General features: G+C 36.7%; 1 protein-coding gene across 3 annotated transcripts in view; it reads right to left on the bottom strand.

Annotated features, from left to right (window-relative positions):
- UBE3D (ubiquitin protein ligase E3D) overlaps positions 1-21824 on the bottom strand; it is a 146975-nt gene that overhangs the window by 102349 nt on the left and 22802 nt on the right. For all 3 annotated transcript variants that reach the window (XM_057527485.1, XM_057527487.1, XM_057527486.1), the window contains exons 4-8: positions 19522-19753; positions 14034-14103; positions 5721-5790; positions 4552-4660; positions 1325-1488 (exon numbers count right to left, since the gene is read on the bottom strand). In XM_057527485.1, the coding sequence (XP_057383468.1) occupies positions 1325-1488; positions 4552-4660; positions 5721-5790; positions 14034-14103; positions 19522-19753 (645 nt within the window). The remainder of the gene's footprint in view (positions 1-1324; positions 1489-4551; positions 4661-5720; positions 5791-14033; positions 14104-19521; positions 19754-21824) is intronic.

Below are 21824 nucleotides of genomic sequence, written 5' to 3'. Positions count from 1 at the left end.
TACCTATTAAATTTTAAATGTTACACCCTTTGACTTAGTAATTCTACTTTTAGAAATACCTCATAAAAAAGTATACAAAATTGCAAAATAAATGTACAACATACAGTGGAATACTAATTATAGCAGCAAAAAAGTAATAACCCAAATATCCATCAACAGAAAAATGGTTAAATTACTTACAGTATATCCATTTCATAAAATGTCAAGCACTGACATAGAAAGAATCTCCAAGACACAGTGTGTTGTTGTTTTGTTTTTTGTTTTTTTAAGTGTAAAAAAATACACATGCATCATGCAAATTATGTTAAAATGCAAAATAGAAAAAAAGTGGAAAAATTTACAACATACTTTTTTCTTCTGGAGAGAGACATGATGGAGAACTTTCACAGTTTACTTTATGTAAGTCTCTACTGTTTGAATATTTTATGACTCGAACTGCTTGCATAATTCAAAGAAAAGAAAAGACAAGCAAGAATTTTTTAAAATTTCTTATTTACTTCCCAGAAGAAGACTGGGATCTTTCTGTTCTTAGTACAAATTTGATCAAACCCATCAGAGAGTACAGGACAAGTATAAACTTCCAATCTGTTTAAATAAGAACATTTTCTGTTCCCTCTGCCAAGAATGCTCTTCCTCAGATATGGCTCACTCCCTCACTGCCTTCAAGTTTTCCACTTAAATATCATTTTATCTGAGGAACCTTCTCTGACTTTTCAGTACAAAATGCCAACCTCCTACACCCTACTAACTTGCTTTACATTTCACACCTGTGTCTCAGTGTCCTTGTCTTTAAAATGGGGTGATAAGTGTACCTACCCCACAGGGTTGTTGTTGGGCTTAAAGGAGCGAGAAGCCCTCAGATGAGCGCCTGACTTACAGGAAGAGCCATATCAGTCTTTGATGTTTTGTCTGTTTTGTTTATGGCCTGCCTTCTTTCTCCCTATGAGGATGACAACCCCAGGAGGCAGGGGCTGCGTTTTGTTCACAACTGTATCCCAAATGCCTGGAAAGTGTTTATCAGTAAATAGTCATAGCTGTTGAAGCCTGATTTAGTCCTGCAGCCATATGTACAGAAAGCTGAGATTAAAAAAAAAAAAAAAAAAAAAGACCAATTATTTTCAGTAAAAGCATGCTTTCTGCACATTAGCATGAACAACCTGTAATGATTCAACCCATTTTTAAAGCACAATGGGTAGCAGTATGATTGCCAGAAGCATCAAGTAGGGAAGTGGTACAGTCCCATTTAATTCCTTAATTTCTTAACACCAGTGTGGCAACAGAAACGAAAACAAATGTGGAGGGAGAAAACCAAAGCATGACTTACTCTGCATTCCTGCTTTTGATGCATGGCTGGTAGAGGACCTTGACAGCATTCCAGGCAGAACTGGAATCGGCCTTCAATAAGTCTTCCAACAGAGGGAATTTTTTGATACTTGTGGAACTTTCCAAAGCTTCAATCACCAAACTGTCTGAGTTTAAAAGCCATAGCTAAAGACACGGAGAGAGAAGTCCAAGTACAAGAATATCACAACCCTATTCATACCTCTTACCACCACTCAAAAAAACAAAAACAAAACCATAAAAAAAAAGACAAAACTATAAAACACCAGAAAAAATATCACATATATAACTTTTAAGTAGGGTAAGCCTTTCAAAGTATAACCTTTGGTAGAGCCACTGACAACATAAAGTTTTTAAAGAAAAGACAACTGATTAGGAGAAAATACTTAATACATACAAAGTTATGATCCATAATATATAGAGCTCCTAGCAATCAATAAGGGAAAAAAAAAACAGCCCAAGAGAAATACAGGCGAAGAATATGAACAGAATGGAACAGAATATAAACAGAAGAAATAAGCGATAAATATATAAAAATGTTAACACAACTAGTAATAAGGAAATGCAAAATTTTGTGCCACCCATTTTCACTTATCAGATTGGCAAATACAAAAAGACTGATAACAGTCAGCTTGGAAGAGGGGTTTGGAGCAGGTACCCCCACATGTTGCTCATGGAAGACTGTTTTGGGATTTGGACACAGGTGATTCATTGAGGAAATGCTCTCAGGAGAAAGGGAGGGAGGTCAAGAAGATAAGGCAGGGTAGCCAACAATGTGGACTCAGCCTGATCTCACAGGGAGCTCTGAAGCCTGAATTCCACCTACAGAGTCTGTCCCATCTTGAGACAGGAGATGGCAGGTTTTGTAGCCCAGGGTTGGGTCATTGGCACTGGGCTGAGTAGGGCAGGGGTGGGGGACGGCGGAGGACAGGAAACTCCCGGGCCAGGAAGCATCTGTTAGGATGGGACAAGTCTCTGGAGAAGAGGACGACTGTGAGCCGTGAGCAGGCAACATTCTCAGCAATGGGAAACGGGGGGACCAGCTGAGGAGAGGGGACCTGGGGGGGGGCACCAAGAATGTCTATAAGGGATAAAGGATGTTCATAAGGGATAAATTAGTCCAACTTTTTAGAGGTGATAATTATCAGAGTTTAAAATGCACAAATTCCAATACTGCATAAGATGAGAAAGATCTGTTTCTGAAGTACTAAAATACATGTGCAAAGATGATTTTCCCTGCAGCACTGTCTTTACCGGCCATACAGTGGAGTTCTACTCATTAGTAAGAGTCCAATCCATATTTACACTAACAAGAAACAAGCCTCATGATACCTGGTTGTGTGAAGAATGCATGTTGAAGAACGATGCTAATCACATCATTATGTTATTTTTACAAATACCTGTGGGCGTATGTACATAGAAGTGTAAACAGGGAAAAGAATGATGAAGTACGCATGTCAGACTGTTAATGACTACCTCCGGATGGTATGACACAGTGGGGCAGAAGAGGGGACAGGACAGGGGAACTACCACTTCTTTTATGTTCTTCATGTTGTCAGAATGTGTTTCAAGACTGTATTACTTTTATAAAAAAGAAAAAAATTTTAATTTAAATATGCATTAGTAGTAAGTTTAAAAAGTTCCTACTCCTGATTTTCAACTTGAAAACTTTGCAATAAAAGGAAATTAAGGGAATTCCCTGGTGGCCCAGTGGATAGGACTCCGCACTTCCACGTGCAGAGGACACGGGTTCCCTGATCAGGGAACTAAGACGCCGCAAGGTGCGCGGTATGGCCGAAAAAAAAGGTGAAAAAAAAAAAATAAGACTGATTTCAGAGTAGGACTATGAGGTACACTTAGTATCAACCTGAGTTAGAAAATATTTTAGCTTTGAATAGAAATTATGTGGAATTAGAGAAGCATGTGGTCCCTGTGACAGATGGACAGCCACAGAGCAACACCTAATAACCACCTCAATCCCTCTCTCCTTTTAGCTACCGTGCTCCCTTATTAGCTTGCGAGGTCCTCAAAGGCATTTTGGTTCTATCTTGAGCACCCAGGACAGTGTCTTTCAAATAAGAAGTGCTCAATATATGTTTACTGGTTGAATAAAACAGGCGTGGAGGCAGAGAAGAGACGTGGGCCCTCGATCTTGGATTTTCACATTATGTCCCCAACTGTTTTCTGCAGAACATTATTTTTGACAGGAGCAGTTTAATATTAAATGCTTGTGGTACATGTAGGGGATGATTCTGCTAACTGCGGAGGCTTTTCTCCAAAACTTGCTACTACTTCTCAAACATCCAAGTGCTGAAATCAGGATCTCAAAGAGATCTCTGCACTCCCATGTTTGCTGCAGCACTGTTTACAATAGCCAAGATGCAGAAACAATCTAACTGTCCACCAGTGATGAATGGATGAAGAAAATGTGGTACATACACCCTATGGAATATTATTTAGCCTCTAAAAAGAAAGAAATCTTGAAATATGCAATAGTACAGATGAACCTCAAGGACATTATGATAAATAAAACAAGTCAGACACAGCAGGATAATACTACATGATTCCACTTACACGAGGAATCTAAAATAGTCTAACTCATAGAAGCAGAAAGTAGAATGCTGGTTGCCAGGCGCTGGAGGGAGGGAAGAATGGGGAGTTGTTAATCAAAGGGGATAAAGTTTTAGTTGGGTAAGGTGAGTAAGTTCTAGAGACCGGTTCTACAACACTGTGCCTATAACTGACAATGCTGTATGGTGCACTGAAAAATCTGTAAAGAGGGTAGATCACGTTAGGTGTTCTTACCACACACACACAAAACAATAAAAACAAAAACAGGAGCAACAGAACGTATTTTAACCATAAGAGTATCAAATGGGGAAAAAAGTGAGAAAGACAGAATTGTGTTACACTGACCAAGAAAGCCATTAAAAACTAAGAGTAGAAAAACTTCATCTTGTGGCATGAGCTTCTACAGAGGGATCAGGTTGTAGTTGTCTCTAAATCCCTAGTACCTAGCATGCAGAGGCACTTAAATCACTTGTTCAATTAAGGGGATTTGATTTGTGAATTAAACTGAGATTAAAAACTCAATTTTTCATCATTTATTTTCTAGACCCGAGAATTAAGAAAAAAGAATGACAAAAACCAAAGAATTTCTGAGACCCTGGATTACTAGGCTCCAAAGAGCTGGGTGAAATCATTTCTTACCAAGATGTACGCTTTGCCGTCGTGTCCTTGAAGAGTGAATCTAAAAGTGCTTCTAGCAGAGGAGAGTTCCACCAGGCACTGGGCAATAACGCTCTGCACAAACTGAGACCTGTTTGAACACAAACGAATTTTCACAACGTGCCTCTCCTAATAACTCTACCTGGCAGGATGAGCCAAAAATACCCACAGGGCACCTATAAGGCAGAGGTGGGTGCATGCTGGACTTTTCTATATGCTGCCCATCCCCTCACAACCTGTGCTAATTTTAATCTACTGTAATGTATTTGTGTTTACACCAGTCTTCCTATAACCCATTCTTTGATCCTTAATACATTTTCCACCCCAAACCTAACTATTCCCCCCACTAAATAAGAAAATACCGTTAGACAAGTCAATAATCCATTTGTGCTGTGGCACATTCAACAGTGCATAACTAAGTTAAAAAAGAAGGTAAGAAATTTCCTCCTAAACATTAGACAGTATTATCTCCAATGTTTTCCATCTGTATCCCCTCAGAGGGTCAGATCTGAGGTACAGAATCAAAGTATTTATAGGAGGATAAAGTTCAAGGTTATATTCAGAGAGCCCTAATTTTTAGACATCAATAAATTAGCTGAAATAAAGACATACTACATTTAACTTTCATTTGCAAGACTAAAAAGATTCTAAGAAAAGAAACACTAATGGATTGAGTGGCTAAGTAACATTCTTTCTTTTTTTTTTTTTTAACATTCTTTTTAAAAACGCACAAGTCATTTGAAAACTAACCCATGTTTCAAGTAAGTTAAATTAAAACCAGAAATAATTATACTCAAAAACCTATTGATGATTATATTATAAAACCTTGGGTATCTAGCACATAAAAAGAAACACAAAAAACTTTCAGAACTAGAAGATTTATAAGAGCACATTTGTCTATACCATTATGGAAGCAAACCATAAATAAATCCTCAAATCTTTCATATCTGTGGTTTGGTTCCACTACCTAAAAACCTTTCCAAAGACGTTTATTTTTCCTTTCCAAACAAAGAGGGGTATAAATAAAAATGAATTCCCAAATAATCACTTACAATAAATAATTATAATAAATAATTATAATTAATAATTCCCAAATACCTATCTTTCCTTACATGTGAAATTACAGAACACACTTAATTAGCTATTTGTACCTTGGTATGATGGGAAAATTTCTTTCAGATGGCTGAATAATTATCTCTGTCATATAAAACTTAGTGGTTTCTAGAAACAAAAAATAAGAATATTAAAAGATCTCCCCAATACATTAATATTTCTGTTGTGGACATGCTAGTTTCAAATTAAGACATTCCAAACCAAATATTTGTTATACTGGTACAGTTACCATTTAGTAAAACTTTTCCAAAAATGACTTAGTGTCAGAAGACAAAGCAATGATGACTACAAGGAGACAGTCTGAGACTTCAGATAATTCCGTGTTGTTTTAGCAGAGCACGTGGCCAGGTGAGCCTGGTGCAGCAAGACTCTGCTCACACGTAGGCAAGGTTATAATAACTAGTCACATCACAGCCATAGCCCACTCACCTAAAAATTAGTCATTTGGTTTCCTCATTTCTACAGAGTAGCCACAAAACTAGGAGTCACTGAAAAAGGCTTTTTAATCACAGTATTCTAAAGCCCATGAACAGAAGCTGTGAACCTCACGTTAATATTTACCCAGAATCTCACTGAGTCGATTAATGTGCAATTGTTACCAAATATGGTTATCTGAGTCCTTCATTTACAGAAAAATTTAAACAGTAAACTGAATATTTAATAGAACTGAATATAAACATAACCATTTTGGATTTTTTAAAAAATCCATGAAAAACGTTCACTCACTAGTAATGAAATGGAAATTAAAATATTTTTCAGCATCAAATAAATAACATATTTTTGAATGATAAAGTGCAGCAGCAATGAAGATATGGAGAACTGGATACACCTACTCACATTCTGCTGTCAGGAGTGCAAATAATAAATTTCTGGAAAGCCATTTGGTGAAGGCCTTAAAAATGTTTATATATTTTGACACCATAATTAAATGCCTAAAAATTTATCTCAAAGAAATACTCACAGATATCTGTAACATTTATCTATTAAGGTGCTTATAATATTAATAGAAAAATACTGCAATTTCTAAAAATTGAGGATGGTTGGATTAAATAAACAACTATACATTTAGGCAAGAGAATTATATACACTCATTAAAAATGCTGTGCTAACAATTTTTTAATTGTTTTAATAAGATGGCAAGTTGTTCCTTGTAGATTTTCTATAAATGTTTACAACTGCTCAGTATAACACACAGAAAAAGGCAAAAAAACAAATTTAAAAGTTTAACAGATTATTATATATCTAGAGTCATGATGATGAATTTATACATTTCCCCTTGAAGTCCAATTTTTCACTTTACTATTCTGAAGTCATGTTATTAGATGCAGAATTGAACCTTTTAACATTATAAAGTGATCCCTTTTGTCCCAGCTGTTGTTAAACTATAATTTAATTCCATAATTTTAATCCCACAAGGTATTATTGATTTACACAGTTAACATTCATTTAGTGTCACCCACATATTTACCACTTTCTTTACAAATCCTTCTTGAACGTAGACTTTCTATCTGGGATCATTTTCTTTTACTTAATATACAGGTAAAATTTCTTTTCATAAGAAACCAGACCATTAGAATTGAATTATCCTAGCTTTTGTTTGACAGAGAATATATTTATCTTTGTCTTGATTCTTTCATATCAGGACATTTTCTCCTGATATAAAATCCTAGGTTAACAGTGTTTAACCTTTGTGCACACTATCATTCCACTTCATTCCACTGTCTTCAAACCTCCATTTCTGCTGTTCCTTTGAAGGTGATGTCATTTTTCCTCGGTTACTTTTAAGATTTTCTTTTCTTTTTTTTATTTTTCTGCAGTATCCCTGATGTGTCTAGCTATAGACTTCTTTTTATTTCTCTTACTTGGGCCTCATCTAAGTAGAATTCTTTGGACTTCAAACTACAAACTGTTGTTCTTTGTCATTTTTGCAAAATTCTCAGCAACTATCTCTTCAAATATTGCCTATGCTCTATTCTATTTCTCTTTTCCTTCTAGAAGTCTGATTAAACATACATTAGATCTCCTCTGTGTTTTATGTCTCTTACCCTCTCTTCTATATTTTTTACCTTCTTGTGTCTCTGTGCTGGATTACAGATTTTTCTTCTCATCTATCTTCTGTTCATTAACTCATTCTCCACTTTGTACCTAACCTGCTGTTAAACTACCCACTGAGTTTTAAATTTCAATTATATTTTTTAGAAATTCTTTTCCAAATATGCTTACTGTTATAGTTTCCTTTTCCTTTTGATATCTTCAAACCTGTCTTTTGTATTGTTAAAAATAGTAAGCATGGTTGTTTTACAGTTTACATCTGATAATTCCAATAACATAAGTCTGTTTATATTGCTTGCTATTTTTGTTAGTTCTTGTGGATGGATGTTGTTTACTTGTGTGCTTATTTATGTTTGGTTGTATGGTAAACACTGTACTTGACAAATTATTTGCGGGAATAACATGAGTTTTCAATGAAGGTGTTTTCCTCCAGAGGTGACTTGCATTTGATTTTCCCAGGACCATGGCATTATGTCTAGTCCAACACAGACTAAGTTAAAGATCTGAAATTCCTAATGTCCCAAAGAACTGATACCTGCCTGTAATTCCACAGGCTTGTTTCACTTCTGATTCACCTTTACTGTGTGAAGGTGAATGGTACGGCCATTCAGGGTCTCATATTTTTGTACAGTCACCTACTAGGTTCTTACGTTGCATAGTCTTTGACTTCTGTCCTTACTTCTCAAAGCAATCAAAAGTTCTACTTTTAAAGAACTGGCAAATGGCAGGGAACAGGTGGTTTTCAATTTTATGCTAACCTCTTTTGAGTTTCCTTTTGTGCTAATTAACCCACATACTTTCCATTTATCTTGCTCTTCATTCCTTCATGTGGATTCCAATTACCATATCTTTCCTTAGCATTGTCAGCCTGAAGAACTTTCCTTAGCATTGTCTGCTAGTAATGCATTATTTCCATCTGTTTATATAAAAATGTCTTTATTTTGCCTTCATTTTTGAAGGAGAGCTTTGCTGGATATAGATTAGATGAAAGGTGTTTTTGTTTGTTTTCCCCCCAGCATTTATTTTTAATAAATTTATTTATTTTATTTATTTATTTTTGGCTGTGTTGGGTCTTTGTTGCTGCGCGCGGGCTTTCTCTAGTTGCAGCAAGCGGGGGCTACTCTTTGTTGCGGTGCGTGGGCCTCTCATTGTGGTGGCTTCTTTTGTTGTGGAGCACGGGCTCCAGGCATGCGGGCTTCAGTAGTTGTGGCACGCGGGCTCAGTAGTTGTGGCTCGCAGGATCTAGAGCGCAGGCTCAGTAGTTGTGGTGCATGGGCTTCGTTGCTCCGCGGCATGTGGGATCTTCCTGGACCAGGGCTTGAACCCGTGTCCCCTGCATTGGCAGGCAGATTCTTAACCACTGCGCTACCAGGGCAGCCCCTCCCCCAGCATTTTGAATATCTCATTTTAGTGTATTTTGGCTGTCATTACTTCTATAAGAAGTTGGCCTTAATTCTTAATGAAATCCCTATATGTGATGTTTTGTTTTCTCTTGCTACTTTCAAGATTCTCTCTTCACCTCTGGCTTTTATCAGTTTGACCACAACATGCCTGGGTGAAATGCTCTTTGTGTTTATCCTACTTGAGATTCACTGTAGTTCTTGGACCCAAAAGTTAAAATGTTTCACCAAATTTGACAAGATTTCAACCATTTTTTTTTCTACATTTTTTCCCTGACCCTTTCTTTTTCTCCTCACCTTCTAAAGCTTCACTTACACATTTATTAAAACAGTTAATATTGTTCCACAAATCTCTGACATTCTCTTCATTTTGAGAATTTTTTCTCTGTTCTTTGGATTGGTTAATTTCTATTCATCTATCTTCAAGTTCAACATTTTTTTTCTTCTGTCACCTCAAATATGAGGTTTTAGTAATCTAGTGAATTTTTCTTTCGTTATTGTACTTTTCAGCTCTGTAATTACCAACTGGTTCATTCTCTGAAGTTTCCAATTTGTTGAGATTTGCTATTAGTTCACTCAAGAGGTTTTTTGTTTTTTCTTTTTTTTAATTCTTTGCCATATTTATAATTAGCTACTTCAACATCTTTGTCTCCTAATTTAATATTTGTGCTTACCCGGCACCTATTTATTGAGTCCTGCTTTTTCCTTGAGTATGAGTCACTCCTTTCCCTTTCTCTGCATGGCTAATAAGTTCTGTAAGAAAGTAGGACATTGTATGTAATACATTGTACCAATTCCGGATTTTGTCCTTTTTTTTAAAAATTAATTTATTTTTATTTATTTATTTTTGGCTATGTTGGGTCTTCGTTGCTGCGCACGGGCTTTCTCTAACTGTGGCAAGCGGGGGCTACTCTTCATTGTGGTGCGCGGGCTTCTCATTGCAGTGGCTTCTGTTGTTGCAGAGCACAGGCTCTAGGGTGCGTGGGCTTCAGTAGTTGTGGCACACGGGCTCAGTAGCTGTGGCTCGTGGGCTCTAGAGTGCAGGCTCAGTAGTTACGGTGCACAGGCTTACTTGCTCCACGGCATGTGGGATCTTCCTGGACCAGGGCTCGAACCTGTGTCCGAACCCGTGTCCCCTGCATTGGCAGGCGGATTCTTAACCACTGTGCCACCAGGGAAGTCCCTTGCTGTTTGTCCTTTTAAGGGTAATTGGTTTATAGGTCAATTACCAAGCTTGGACTTAAACTGGGAAATATGTCTTCCCACAGTGTGTAGTCACTAATGTCTCTGTTCAGTTCTATTTTGTTTAGCTTGACTCCCTAGAGAGTATTCCCTATCTCTGCACAGTTTGGTTGTACGCAAATTTGGGGAGAGGTTCTGCTCAAATGCCTCAAGCCATTAATGCTTCCATCTTCTGCTGCCCAGGTTGTGTGTGAATTGAGGAATGCAATCCAAGGCACAGCAAATTTTCTGGTCTCCCCAAGCTTTCAATTCTTATTGGACTCCCTGGCATCTATTGTATGCATGTATAGTTTTGCAATCAGCCAGAGCCGGGTTAAGAAGTTATCAGCTCAGCCCCTCCAGGGCCCTCTTGCTTCCAAAATATCCCTCTTAAATTTCTACTTTCTCCTTTGCCTACCCTGAACCAAACCTACCACCTATAGATAATAAAGCTGTGGTTTTTTTTTCCTGCCCAAGTTTGGGGGGGCGTGTGAAGTATGGCAATGATCCCAAGCAAAAAAAGGTCACAAATTTGCCCTTCTAACCCAAGACAGTAGCAGTTTTTGGTAACTACACCTCTCAAATCATTGCTTCATTTTGGTTATTTTCTAGTAGCTGTTCTTCTGCACTTGTACAGTTCAGTACTTGTTTCCTACAGAGTAGGACTATCCATTCTCTTTATACCACCAGTTTTGGAACTGGAGTCCTACTAATTTACTTTTAGAGTAGATGTGGATATAGCTCTCTTACATCACCCCACACACATATGCACATACAATGACCTCCTAATATACTTATATATTACATCATAAAGAGTTTTGGTTAAATTGATATTCAGTGTTCACATTGTTGTGACCATAATGATACCATGGAAGTGCTTCCTTTTTTGTTCAATCTTCTGTTTTCCTGCAGCGCATAACTGCTTTCTTTTTCATGTGTTTAGTTTTTCCAGACACCTTTAGTTAATTCTTCCCATATGACGAGATGGCTTGTCTCAAGATTATTTGTTACATGTGGTTAAACAATTCAACAAATTTACCAGTTTCAGTGTATAACTGAAAAAGTCTTTATTACAATTTCTCTCCCCTTGCTTCAATCCGGGCTGTGATGCCTGCTGTACATCCCTCACCCTGGGACTTCCTTATCTCATTCTCCTGTGTTGAACAATCTGTTCCCCAAATCCCACACTTTCTCTTTTGAGGTTAAATCCCTAGTTTTGGTGATGCATACCCTATGGTAGATTCCTAAGGAAAATAAAACTTTGAGGTCCATGCTTTGAGACCCTGTATTTCCAAGTATGTATTTATAATCTTCATACTTGACTGACAGTTTGACTGTCTATTGAATTATTCTGGGTTGAAAATCTTTTTCCTTCTAAATTATGAGGGCATTCTTCATTGTCTTCTAGCTTTCAACACTGCTATTAAGAAGTTCAGTGCCATTCTAATTCCTAATCCTTTGTACATTACCTGCTTTTTTCTCTCTAGAAACTTCATCTTTGGCATTTGGAAATCACTCAATTACGTGGCTTTAAGTAGCTTCCCTGTCACCCCTCCATTAATTATATGAGACACTTAGTGGGCTCTTTCAGTTGAGAAACTTAAGCCCTAGCTCTGGGAAATACCTTTTTAATGTGTTTTTGGTATTTTTGTTCTTTGATAATTTCCCCCACCCTGTTGTCTCTATTCTCTCTTTCTAGAATTTCTCCTAGCTAGATGTTGGATGCCCTAAAAGGCTCAATTCATTCACTTATTCAACAAATATTTACTGGGTACCCACTATGTGCCAGATATTGATCTAAGTACTGTGGTTATCATGATAAATGAGATAGACAATATTCCTATCCTCAGGAAACTTACATGATCATTTTTTTGAAATTTCCTTTCCAATTTTCAACCTCTGTCTTTTGGTCCTTATTTCTGAAATAGTTCCTTAATTTTATTTTCCAGTCCTTTGGTTAGTTTTTTCAAGCTATTACATCTTTAATTCGACATTCTCCGAATTACAGAGATAATATTATTTCATTTCTCCAAGGACATTTATTATGGTTTTTAAAAATATTTTCTTCTGTTTTATACATAATTTGTTTCTTCTCAATGCGTCTACTCTGTTTACTTGATTATTTATTTGCTTTGGACTCTTTTTAACATTTACTGATTCTCAGCAATCTATTCAGATTTAAGTGTAAGGTAGTAAAATGCTGAGAGGGAGCTCTTGTGTGTAGATATGAGGCTTGTTGAGAGTAGGATGGCTGAATATAAGCTCATTTTTTTGCTGTTACACGACCCCTGAGAATCAGTGTCTGCAGATCTTTTCTCTGGTTAGTACACTTCCATTCCCTTATTCCAAGAAAGGCTGTTCCAATCCCCTACCTTGAGAGCATAAGCAAGTTGCAAGGAGAGAAAGAGTCTTAGGAATCTTATGGCTCCATATACAAACTCTGCATTAATCATCCTGCTCTCAGGCCCTTGTCCCTCTTACCTGCTACCTCTAAACTCTGGCCAGTTCTGGGGATCTACAGTGACAACTGGCTCACTCCTTATCTAAATGGTCTTCTGCAGACACCAAGGCTGCAGCTTCCTCCACACTGCCAAGTGTGTTCCTACCCATCTCAGCTCTACAGCTTCCAAAAAAAGTTCGCTTACACCTCTATTTCACATCACTGTTTCCTCCCCATTTCTCTTCGTCTCTGTGGATGTCCTTCTTTTTTTTATTCCTTAACTGACATTTTAACTGGGCTTCAGGTAGGAGAGAAAAGCATGAAAAAAATCAATTCACCTTATTTAAACTGGAAGCCTTAAGATTTTCTAAGTCATTGCTTAAGGGACTTGTTTTCATTCTCCAAAAATGACATTGAGGGTGGCATTCTTTACTACTACTCATTCTTCCTTTTCTGTTCTCTCAGAGCAAGTTATGAGACTCTGATGAGCTTAAAAAACAAACAAAAAAATGCTACCATCTGCCTTCCCTTGAGTACAACAGTTTCACTTAACTCACATCTTCTAATTAATTCTATTAAAAACAATTATTCTTCACCCACAAAGCTAACACAGCATGCTGTAGCTCTCTAGACATTTTTAAACCATATCTTTAAAGAGTGATGCATTTTAATTATCAGGATTTCATTATTATATTGGAAAGTGGTATAACATAGGCTTTATGTAAAATATAATTAACGCTATTGGAAAAAAAAGAACAAGGAAGAGAGTATAAAACTCAGAATGTTTCAACAGGTTCTCTGCACCCCCAACCTCCAAGCCTCAAAACACAGCCCTGAGGCAGACAACAGCCAGGAAAAGCATCTCCTCCATCATCTCTGGCAACCAATTCTTCTGACTGTGGAGCTGTACTAAGAAAAAAGCTCCAATCTTCTTTAAGATAGACCCAAGTACAAGCTTTATACTATTGCTTTATATCTACAAAGAAGATATGAAATATTGAAAATGACCCAACTTCTTAATGCTTAAAACTCAGTACTATGTACTTACAAAGGTCAAAATACACAAACTTCTTGGCATATTGGATGATATATTAGTTGATTTCTATTTTTAAAAGCATCAATTCTACAACATGCATTAGTTGTCTTTCATATATATTTCCTATAAAATCTCCTTCTACCGTTTTTTTTTTTTTAACAAGAAGGCAATCATTTTGGCTTTTTTATTATGAAATTCTTACCTGATGACACAGTCTCTCCCAACATTACCTTGCAACGCTTACAAATTACTTTGGTATTTGCCTTTGGTTTCTGTAGAACAGAAAAATGTCATTTAAATGTCATTCAGCTTTTCTTAAAAGGAATATATAATTTTAACATCGTCTCTAGAGTATACATTGAACTTTACATTTTATTTTGCCATCTACTAAATACTGGGAATACATTTAGCTTGTATGCATAATTCACATGCACAGAGATCACTTTTTTCAAGTCTAAAGACAAAATGAACAGAATGATTTTTCCAAACTAGTCACCTCCTGATAATCTACACGTTGCCAAGTAATTTGAACAAGAAGCATCTTACATTTCTAAAAAGCACCTCCAAACATCATTTAGAATAGGCAGATGGTGGGCAACAAAGGCAGAGAGGTTAGGTGACTTGCCCCAACTCATGTGTCCAGAAAACAGAAGAATTAGAACTTGAACCTATATTATTTTGACTCCTAGTCCAGTGCAATGTATGTAAAAGTAATCTATAATTCATAATCACCATTGGAAGTTAAAAATACCTAACCCATTCATATAATTCTATCTTTCCATTTAAGATATGCATTGTACCTGGAAAGATAGCATTCTGGAACAAATTCCTGAAACATTGTTAAACTTTGAAAATCCAACTTTATCACTGGGGATACAGATTAAAACAGCTAGCAGTCACCTAATTATTAAGAAAACAAAAGACTAATCTTTTAGACATCATACAGAACAGAGGTTGGCAGGAGTCGGCAAAAATGAGTGAAGGTGGTCGAAAGGTACAAACTAATTATAAAATAAGTCATGGGGATGTAATGTACAGTATGGCAACTGTAGTTAACAATACTGTATTGCATACTTGAAAGTTGCCTTAGTAAATCTTACAAGTTCTCATCACAAGAAAAAAAAGTTCTGTAACTAAGTATGGTGATGGATGTCAACTAAACTTATTGTCATGATCATTTTGAAGTAAATACAAATACTGAATCGCTATGTTGTATACCTAAAAGTAGTAAAATGTCCATTACACCTTAATAAAAAAAATCTTACTGACTTACAGTTTGTTATAAGAGATGATATTATAATTAATATCATGGTGGTTAAGAGCCTGGAGTCTGGGGCCAGACTTCCTAAGTTCAAATCCCAGCTCTGTTACTTACTAGACATGTGACCATGGGCAAGTTAATTAACCTGTTTTGGTTTCTTCATCTGTAAGATGAAATCGACAGTAGTGTTAACTCATAGAGCTGTTTATTAGGATCTAAAACGGAGTGCTGTAAAACACTGTCCCTGGCACATGGGTAACTGCTAGGCAGATGTTACGTAAATAAAATACACTTTTGGCACACTTCATTCAAGAAATGGGCAGAAAACCCATACCTTCCCACAAAGGTATAGATTTTTTTGTCTGGATGTGCTGCTAGTAACTAATAGAGCTGGTATTTAAATCCAGGTCCCTTTGATGCTACAGCTTATGCTTCCTAAGCACTATGCCAAGTGTTTTCCAAACTAATTCATAGAATCAATTCAGTGGGTGATACCCTGAATTTTTAAAGAAATATGAAATAGAATGGAACAGAAAATATCACCGTGCTTCAAACATAGTGTAAGTAGTTCTTCAAGAAACATCTACTTGAGGTGCATCTGTGTCTGTGTGTGCATTATCAGATCTTAATGTAAAAAAATTATTATATAGTTCTTACTTTAGTTAGAAGTCAAAAAAAAAAAAGTCAAAAGCCACAGACATAGGAACCAAGGCAGGTGCCAATTTGTTTAGGTCCAGGCAAGGTTACAGGAAGACGACAGCTTAGAAACCAAGCATGCTCAACTGCAAAGTTTCACATTTTGGCAGTTTCATGCTTTCTTACAATAAAATCTATCTGTATGGCTCCAAATTGGTATTAAAGATACTTTTTAAAGGACCCTATTTTGTACAAGTTAAATCAGACCATCCTCATTAAATCTTACCAAATACTAAGGGCTTTACTAAAAACTAATACAGGTTATTGGAGTAGCAATGCTTAAGAAGAAGGGATTTTTCTGTTCGAAGCAAAAAATTTTTTGTCAGGTGCTGTTATGTATTTCATTTATTATTGCTCTTATAGCACATTTTGCTTTGTCTTTCAATGAAGCGGAAAAAGTGTGTTTTGTTGGTTGGTTTTTAAAATAAAATTCTACCTTTTCAACACATGGGTAATCAGGATTTTAAAATCTGATCAATAAAAAAACAAATTACCTCAAACAACCAAATGTGTGAATTTTGATTCAAACAAATTTTACTGACATCAGAAGATACTTCTAATAAAATTTGTAAAATCTGTATATGGTCTGGTATTGTACCATCGAGTGTTCATTTTGTCTGGTGTGAAAATGACACTGTGTTCATGTGAAAAAGAACAATCCATATGGGGTGAAATGACATAATGTCTGGGATTTGCTTTAAAGCACTTCAGCGAAAAACTAAAAATAAAATGGGCAGATGAAGCATACTTTATGAATCAAGATGACTGGTATACAGAAGTTCATAATTCTATTTTTTATGTTTGGGAATGTTTACAAAGTTCAACACATTATTCTAAGAAAAAAAAAAAAAGAGAGACCCTCATGGATTTAACAAGACAAACAAATAACCAAAAAAAAAGGTAAAACTGTTAGTCATACTCGCCAGCTACAATACCAATGTTCAATCTCATTTGTTCTTTAAAATATAGGTTGAAGTCATCAGTGTGGCTATACTTTCGTCTAGAATAATAATATGAATCTTATAAAAGATTGAGGTGCCACCTTTATCAACCTGTTGTAAGACGCAAAATTTTTACTATGTTGGTGAAATGAAAAATATTGTGAAATAACAAATATTCAGTAGATGTCTTTTGAAAAGCAAAGATATATACTGTCACGTTCACAGAGGCACAAATAACACACTGTACACATACGGGGTTATTCAAGGAAAGGAATAAGTGTTGGACTTTGTTTATGCTGTTTCTTTGTCATTTGTGAATATTTTAGTTCAAGAGATATGCTGTGGAGTAATTCATTGTCAAATACTCCTTAAGCAGAACTAAATATACATTTCTCATGGTGAGGTGAGTTATCTCTTAAAATCCCTTTCCACAATTAAAATAGATTTTTATAATCTCTCACAAGCAGAGGCAGAAATTACTCCTACCAAACACTCAGAATACACACAGAATGCACCATTAATGTCTGATAAGCTAAACAGTCTTGACCTTTTAAATTAACGTATTACAATGCTTTTAATTCTGTTAAAGAGAAACTCTGCTTTGCAGTGCATTTTTCTTGACCTGCGCTTAAAGGAGATAATAAAGCGAGTTGCGCAAAGAAGCAGCCTAGCAGTGTAGGAACTCTACAGAGCAAACATGAAAGACAGACGTTGTTGTGCACTAATTAAATCAATATATCTGCGAGATGGCACTGCTGCTCGGAGAGGTGAGTCAGCCTCCGGTCCTCGTTTTTATTTTCCTTTGTGTTGCTTCCATTTCTAAGGACCCTTGATATTGTCTCGCCAAAAAAATGTTTCCCAAGAGATGCCATTAGGATGCTGTGTCACCACGTGACATTTCAAAACCCTGCGAGATGGCTAGACGGGGTGATGTGAGAAACAGGTTTTCAATAGCACAGAGAAGCCTTGTTCCCACAAGACCCTTGAGAGTACTGTTTAAGGAGTCCCTCCAAATTTATGTTACTATTTTGGTCACAGGCATATTCTTTCAAATGCAGCAATATGCAATTAAAGTGAAACTTTCATCTAGGCTAACTTGAAAACAATCTTGCTAACAGCAGCCTGTCATGACGGTAATTTCCCCGAGTCTCCGTGATACTTAAAAAACTGTAATGTCTCAATATGAAGGGTCTTCCTTTAACACGTGGGATGGTTGTTCACAATTAAGAGGACTTCTTATAAATGGCATCATATAACTGATAAAGACATAAATGTGAGGAATCTACTCCCATACAGAATGCAGAGTTCATCTGAAAGAAGGAAACTCATGGTTTTTCTTATTTAATCTTTCCCACTCCTCTTCTCGTACCTTCCAAACATTTAAAAAATTTATAGCTTAATCATAAAAATGAAAGTCAAAATACATAAAACATAAAGTACTAGTACAGAAATTTAGATTAAAATATAATTTTACTATAACCATATTAAATATAATTAAACCATAGATTTATATTATGTGCTTACCATTTATCTTTTAAAAATATAGAAGGCTATAGCACTAGAATTTGCGGGGGGTATTCTTATACATATATATATACATATATATAGATTAGAATATATACATACATTTTATCTAATGTGTATTATCTAATACACACACACATATACACACTGAAAAGCAGTGGAGATCAAAGGAAATATGAATGGTTATGATTTTACTAAAGGTAAAGATACATATAGAGAAAGAGTTGGGAGAGAGGAGGAGAGCGAGAGACAGTAAACTACTACAATTTTAAATAAACCTAAAGGTAAAGGGATTTGTGTTTATGGTGAAAGATGAGATACTTACATAATGTAAACAGATAACAGCTTAACCTCGATATTTGACAAACTTCCTTAATCTCCCGCAAATTAGAAAATAGTTCTATAAACTAGCAGACAACCTAAGAGCTGCGGACTGCTGCATGTTTCCTAGAGTGGCTCAGTTCTCATTACAAAAATTAAATGAGTTCTAAATGAAACTTAACACACAAGGCTTTCGTTCCTACCAATAATCAGATGTTAAAATGAAGGTTCTCTGGCAATGATTTTCTTAACTTTTTAAATGACATCAGTATTGACTTGCCATCCAGGGAATGATTTCTCACAAGGGCCAAGTCAATGGCACTGATTTTCTTTTAAAATAAGGTAAACCACCTGTTCTCTGCAGTGAGAGGAAATGGCCTTCTCCCTCCAGCAACTTTGAGAGGAGCTGCCTGACCTCGCTCATTAAGCATCAGCTTGGAGCCTGCAGTCCGAGCTTTATTTCCACGCTTGGGCTCCTCCACTTCCTCTTTTGCCTTGATGGCATCTGACTGTATGACACCAGCAGAAGTCTAGACTAGGGGCAGACACAGGAAAATACCTGGACCTATCAGGACAGTACATATCTTGAAGGCAAAGAACACATTTAATTTAAATCAGACTGTGAGGATAAAATGTACATGGATGACGGAATATTGTCCTAAAAGCAAGGAAGGAGGGCATTTTGGTTTGTAAAACGGTAACATTCCCAAAGTCTACGCGGGAAGAAGTCCTCTTCCCCTTCTTCCTCCCGCTCCCGTGGCTGTTTTGGTTTAAGGCCACAAGCTTTTTCCATAACAAAAGAGCAGAGCTGGATGATGAAGGCAACTGAAAGTCATGGATTTTGGTCTTTAGAACTGTCTGTCACATGCCCTGAATGAAGAAAAGACTGGAGGAAGCAGTTTCTAAACCGACCTCTAAATGAGCATTTATTTTGAAAGATACATTACCATTTTTAAATGGTTCTCAGAAGAAAGACAGCGCCTCTCCACCGGGGTTACTGCAGGTCTCGGCTGCTGTAAATCATGTCTTAAGTTCACCAAGAAGAAACAGTCTCCAGTGAAACAGTCATTCTCTTGTGGATGAAGTGGCTTATTAGCAAAGGGGTTGGCATGACAACACCACTCGTCAACCAGAGCACCCCAGTTTTCGTGTGGCAGGGGGAGCAGTCGCAGGAGCTTCCTAGTGGAAAGAGGAAAACAATGCTTTACAGGACAAAATGGAACTGTGACGTTCTCTCAATTAGATCAGCATAAAGGATGAAAGAAACTCATCAACCACATTACTTGCAGTGTGATTTTTGCCCCTGACGGCACCAGTAATATATACTCACTACAGACAATGTTGAAAACGCAGGGAGGCATAAAGCAAATAAAAACCGTCCTTGGATGGACCTAGAGATTGTCGTACCGAGTGAAGTAAGTCTGACTTACTTCACTTATTCCTAAGACGAACATCATATGATATCGCTTATATGTGGAATCTAAAAAAAAGGGCACAAATGAACTTATTTACAAAACAGAAATAGATGTAGAAAACAAACTTATGGTTATCATAAGGGGGGGGGAGGGATAAATTGGGAGACTGGGATTGACATACACACACTACTATATATAAAACAGATAACTAATAAGGACCTACTGTAGAGCACAGGGAACTCCACTCAATACTCTGTAATGGCCTATATGGGAAAAGATTCTAAAAAAAGAGTGGATATATGTATATGTATAACTGATTCGCTTTGCTGTACACCTGAAACTAACACAACATTGTAAATCAACTATACTCCAATAAAATTAAAAAAAAAAATCCTTTCTTTACCACCCAAGGACAGGTAGCTATTTTTTTACATGACTGTATTTCTTTGCCAGCCTTTCAAGAGAGACAGCTGTACATAGGCACACAGTCTGGGATCAGAGGAAATACACAAACTGTATCTTGCTTTCATTGTTTTATTTAGCTATATCATGATAATTAATGACTCCATTCTACTCCATAGGTATGACAAAACTTTTTAGATCATTCCCTCACTGTTAGATATTTGGATTTTGAGTATTTCATTATCAACAACAACCCTGAGATGAACAGTCCTAGAAAATTTGTATACAGATCTGATTATTTCCTTGGGAAAGAAATCTTGTAAGTGTGACATTACAAGCACAAATGATGCGCATTTTTTTTAAATTAATTAATTAATTTATTTTTGGCTGCGTTGGTTCTTCATTGGTTCTTTGCTGCTACGCGCAGGCTTTCTCTAGTTGCGACGAGTGGGGGCTACTCTTCGTTGTGGTGCGCGGGCTTCTCACTGCGGTGGCTTCTCTTGTTGCAGAGGATGGACTCTAGGCGCGTGGCCTTCAGTAGCTGTGGCACGCGGGCTCAGTAGTTGTGGCTCACAGGCTCTAGAGCACAGGCTCAGTAGTTGTGGCGCGTGGGCTTAGTTGCTTCACGGCATGTGGGATCTTCCCGGACCAGGGCTCGAACCCGTGTCCCCTGCACTGGCAGGCAGATTCTCAACCACTACGCCACCAGGGAAGTCCCAATGTGCATATGTTTTAAACTCAATTCCTATATTGACAAACTGCTTTCCAGAAAGGCTATACCAATCCATGATTCTTCCACTTACTTTTTTCAGAATTGAACACTATCATTTTTCCATGTAATTGGTGAAAGTGTTCTCAATACTGCTGTAACTGGCAATTCTTTAATTACTGGTGAGATTGAACTGGCTTTCATATTTATTCGCCACTATGTTTCTTCTGTGAATTACGATCAATGGCTATTTTCCAGTGAGATGTTAGTATGTTCTTATTAAATTGTACAAGTATATTCTATATTAAGAATATCAGTCCTGGGTGGGATAGGGAGGGTGGGAGGGAGGGAGACGCAAGAGGGAAGAGATATGGGAACATATTTATATGTATAACTGATTCACTTTGTTATAAAGCAGAAACTAACACACCATTGTAAAGCAATTATACTCCAATAAAGATGTTAAAAAAAAAAAAAGAATATCAGTCCTTTGTCTAAAATCTGTGACAAATATTTTTCCAGTGTTATTGCCTCTAATTTGATTAACATGTCTTAAATTTCAAATCATCCAACCCTTTCGTCTGTGATTTCTCTCATTACTATTTTCTATAAACTTTTTATTTTGGCGTAATTTTACGTTTACAGAAAAGTTACAAAGATAGTACAAATAGTTCTCATATATACTTCACCCAGCTTTCCCTAATGTTAACATCTTACATAACCA

This window comes from Balaenoptera acutorostrata, chromosome 14 (genome assembly GCF_949987535.1).
Source record: "Balaenoptera acutorostrata chromosome 14, mBalAcu1.1, whole genome shotgun sequence".
Lineage (NCBI taxonomy): Eukaryota > Metazoa > Chordata > Mammalia > Artiodactyla > Balaenopteridae > Balaenoptera > Balaenoptera acutorostrata.
This window is presented reverse-complemented; position numbering and strand designations above follow the sequence as displayed.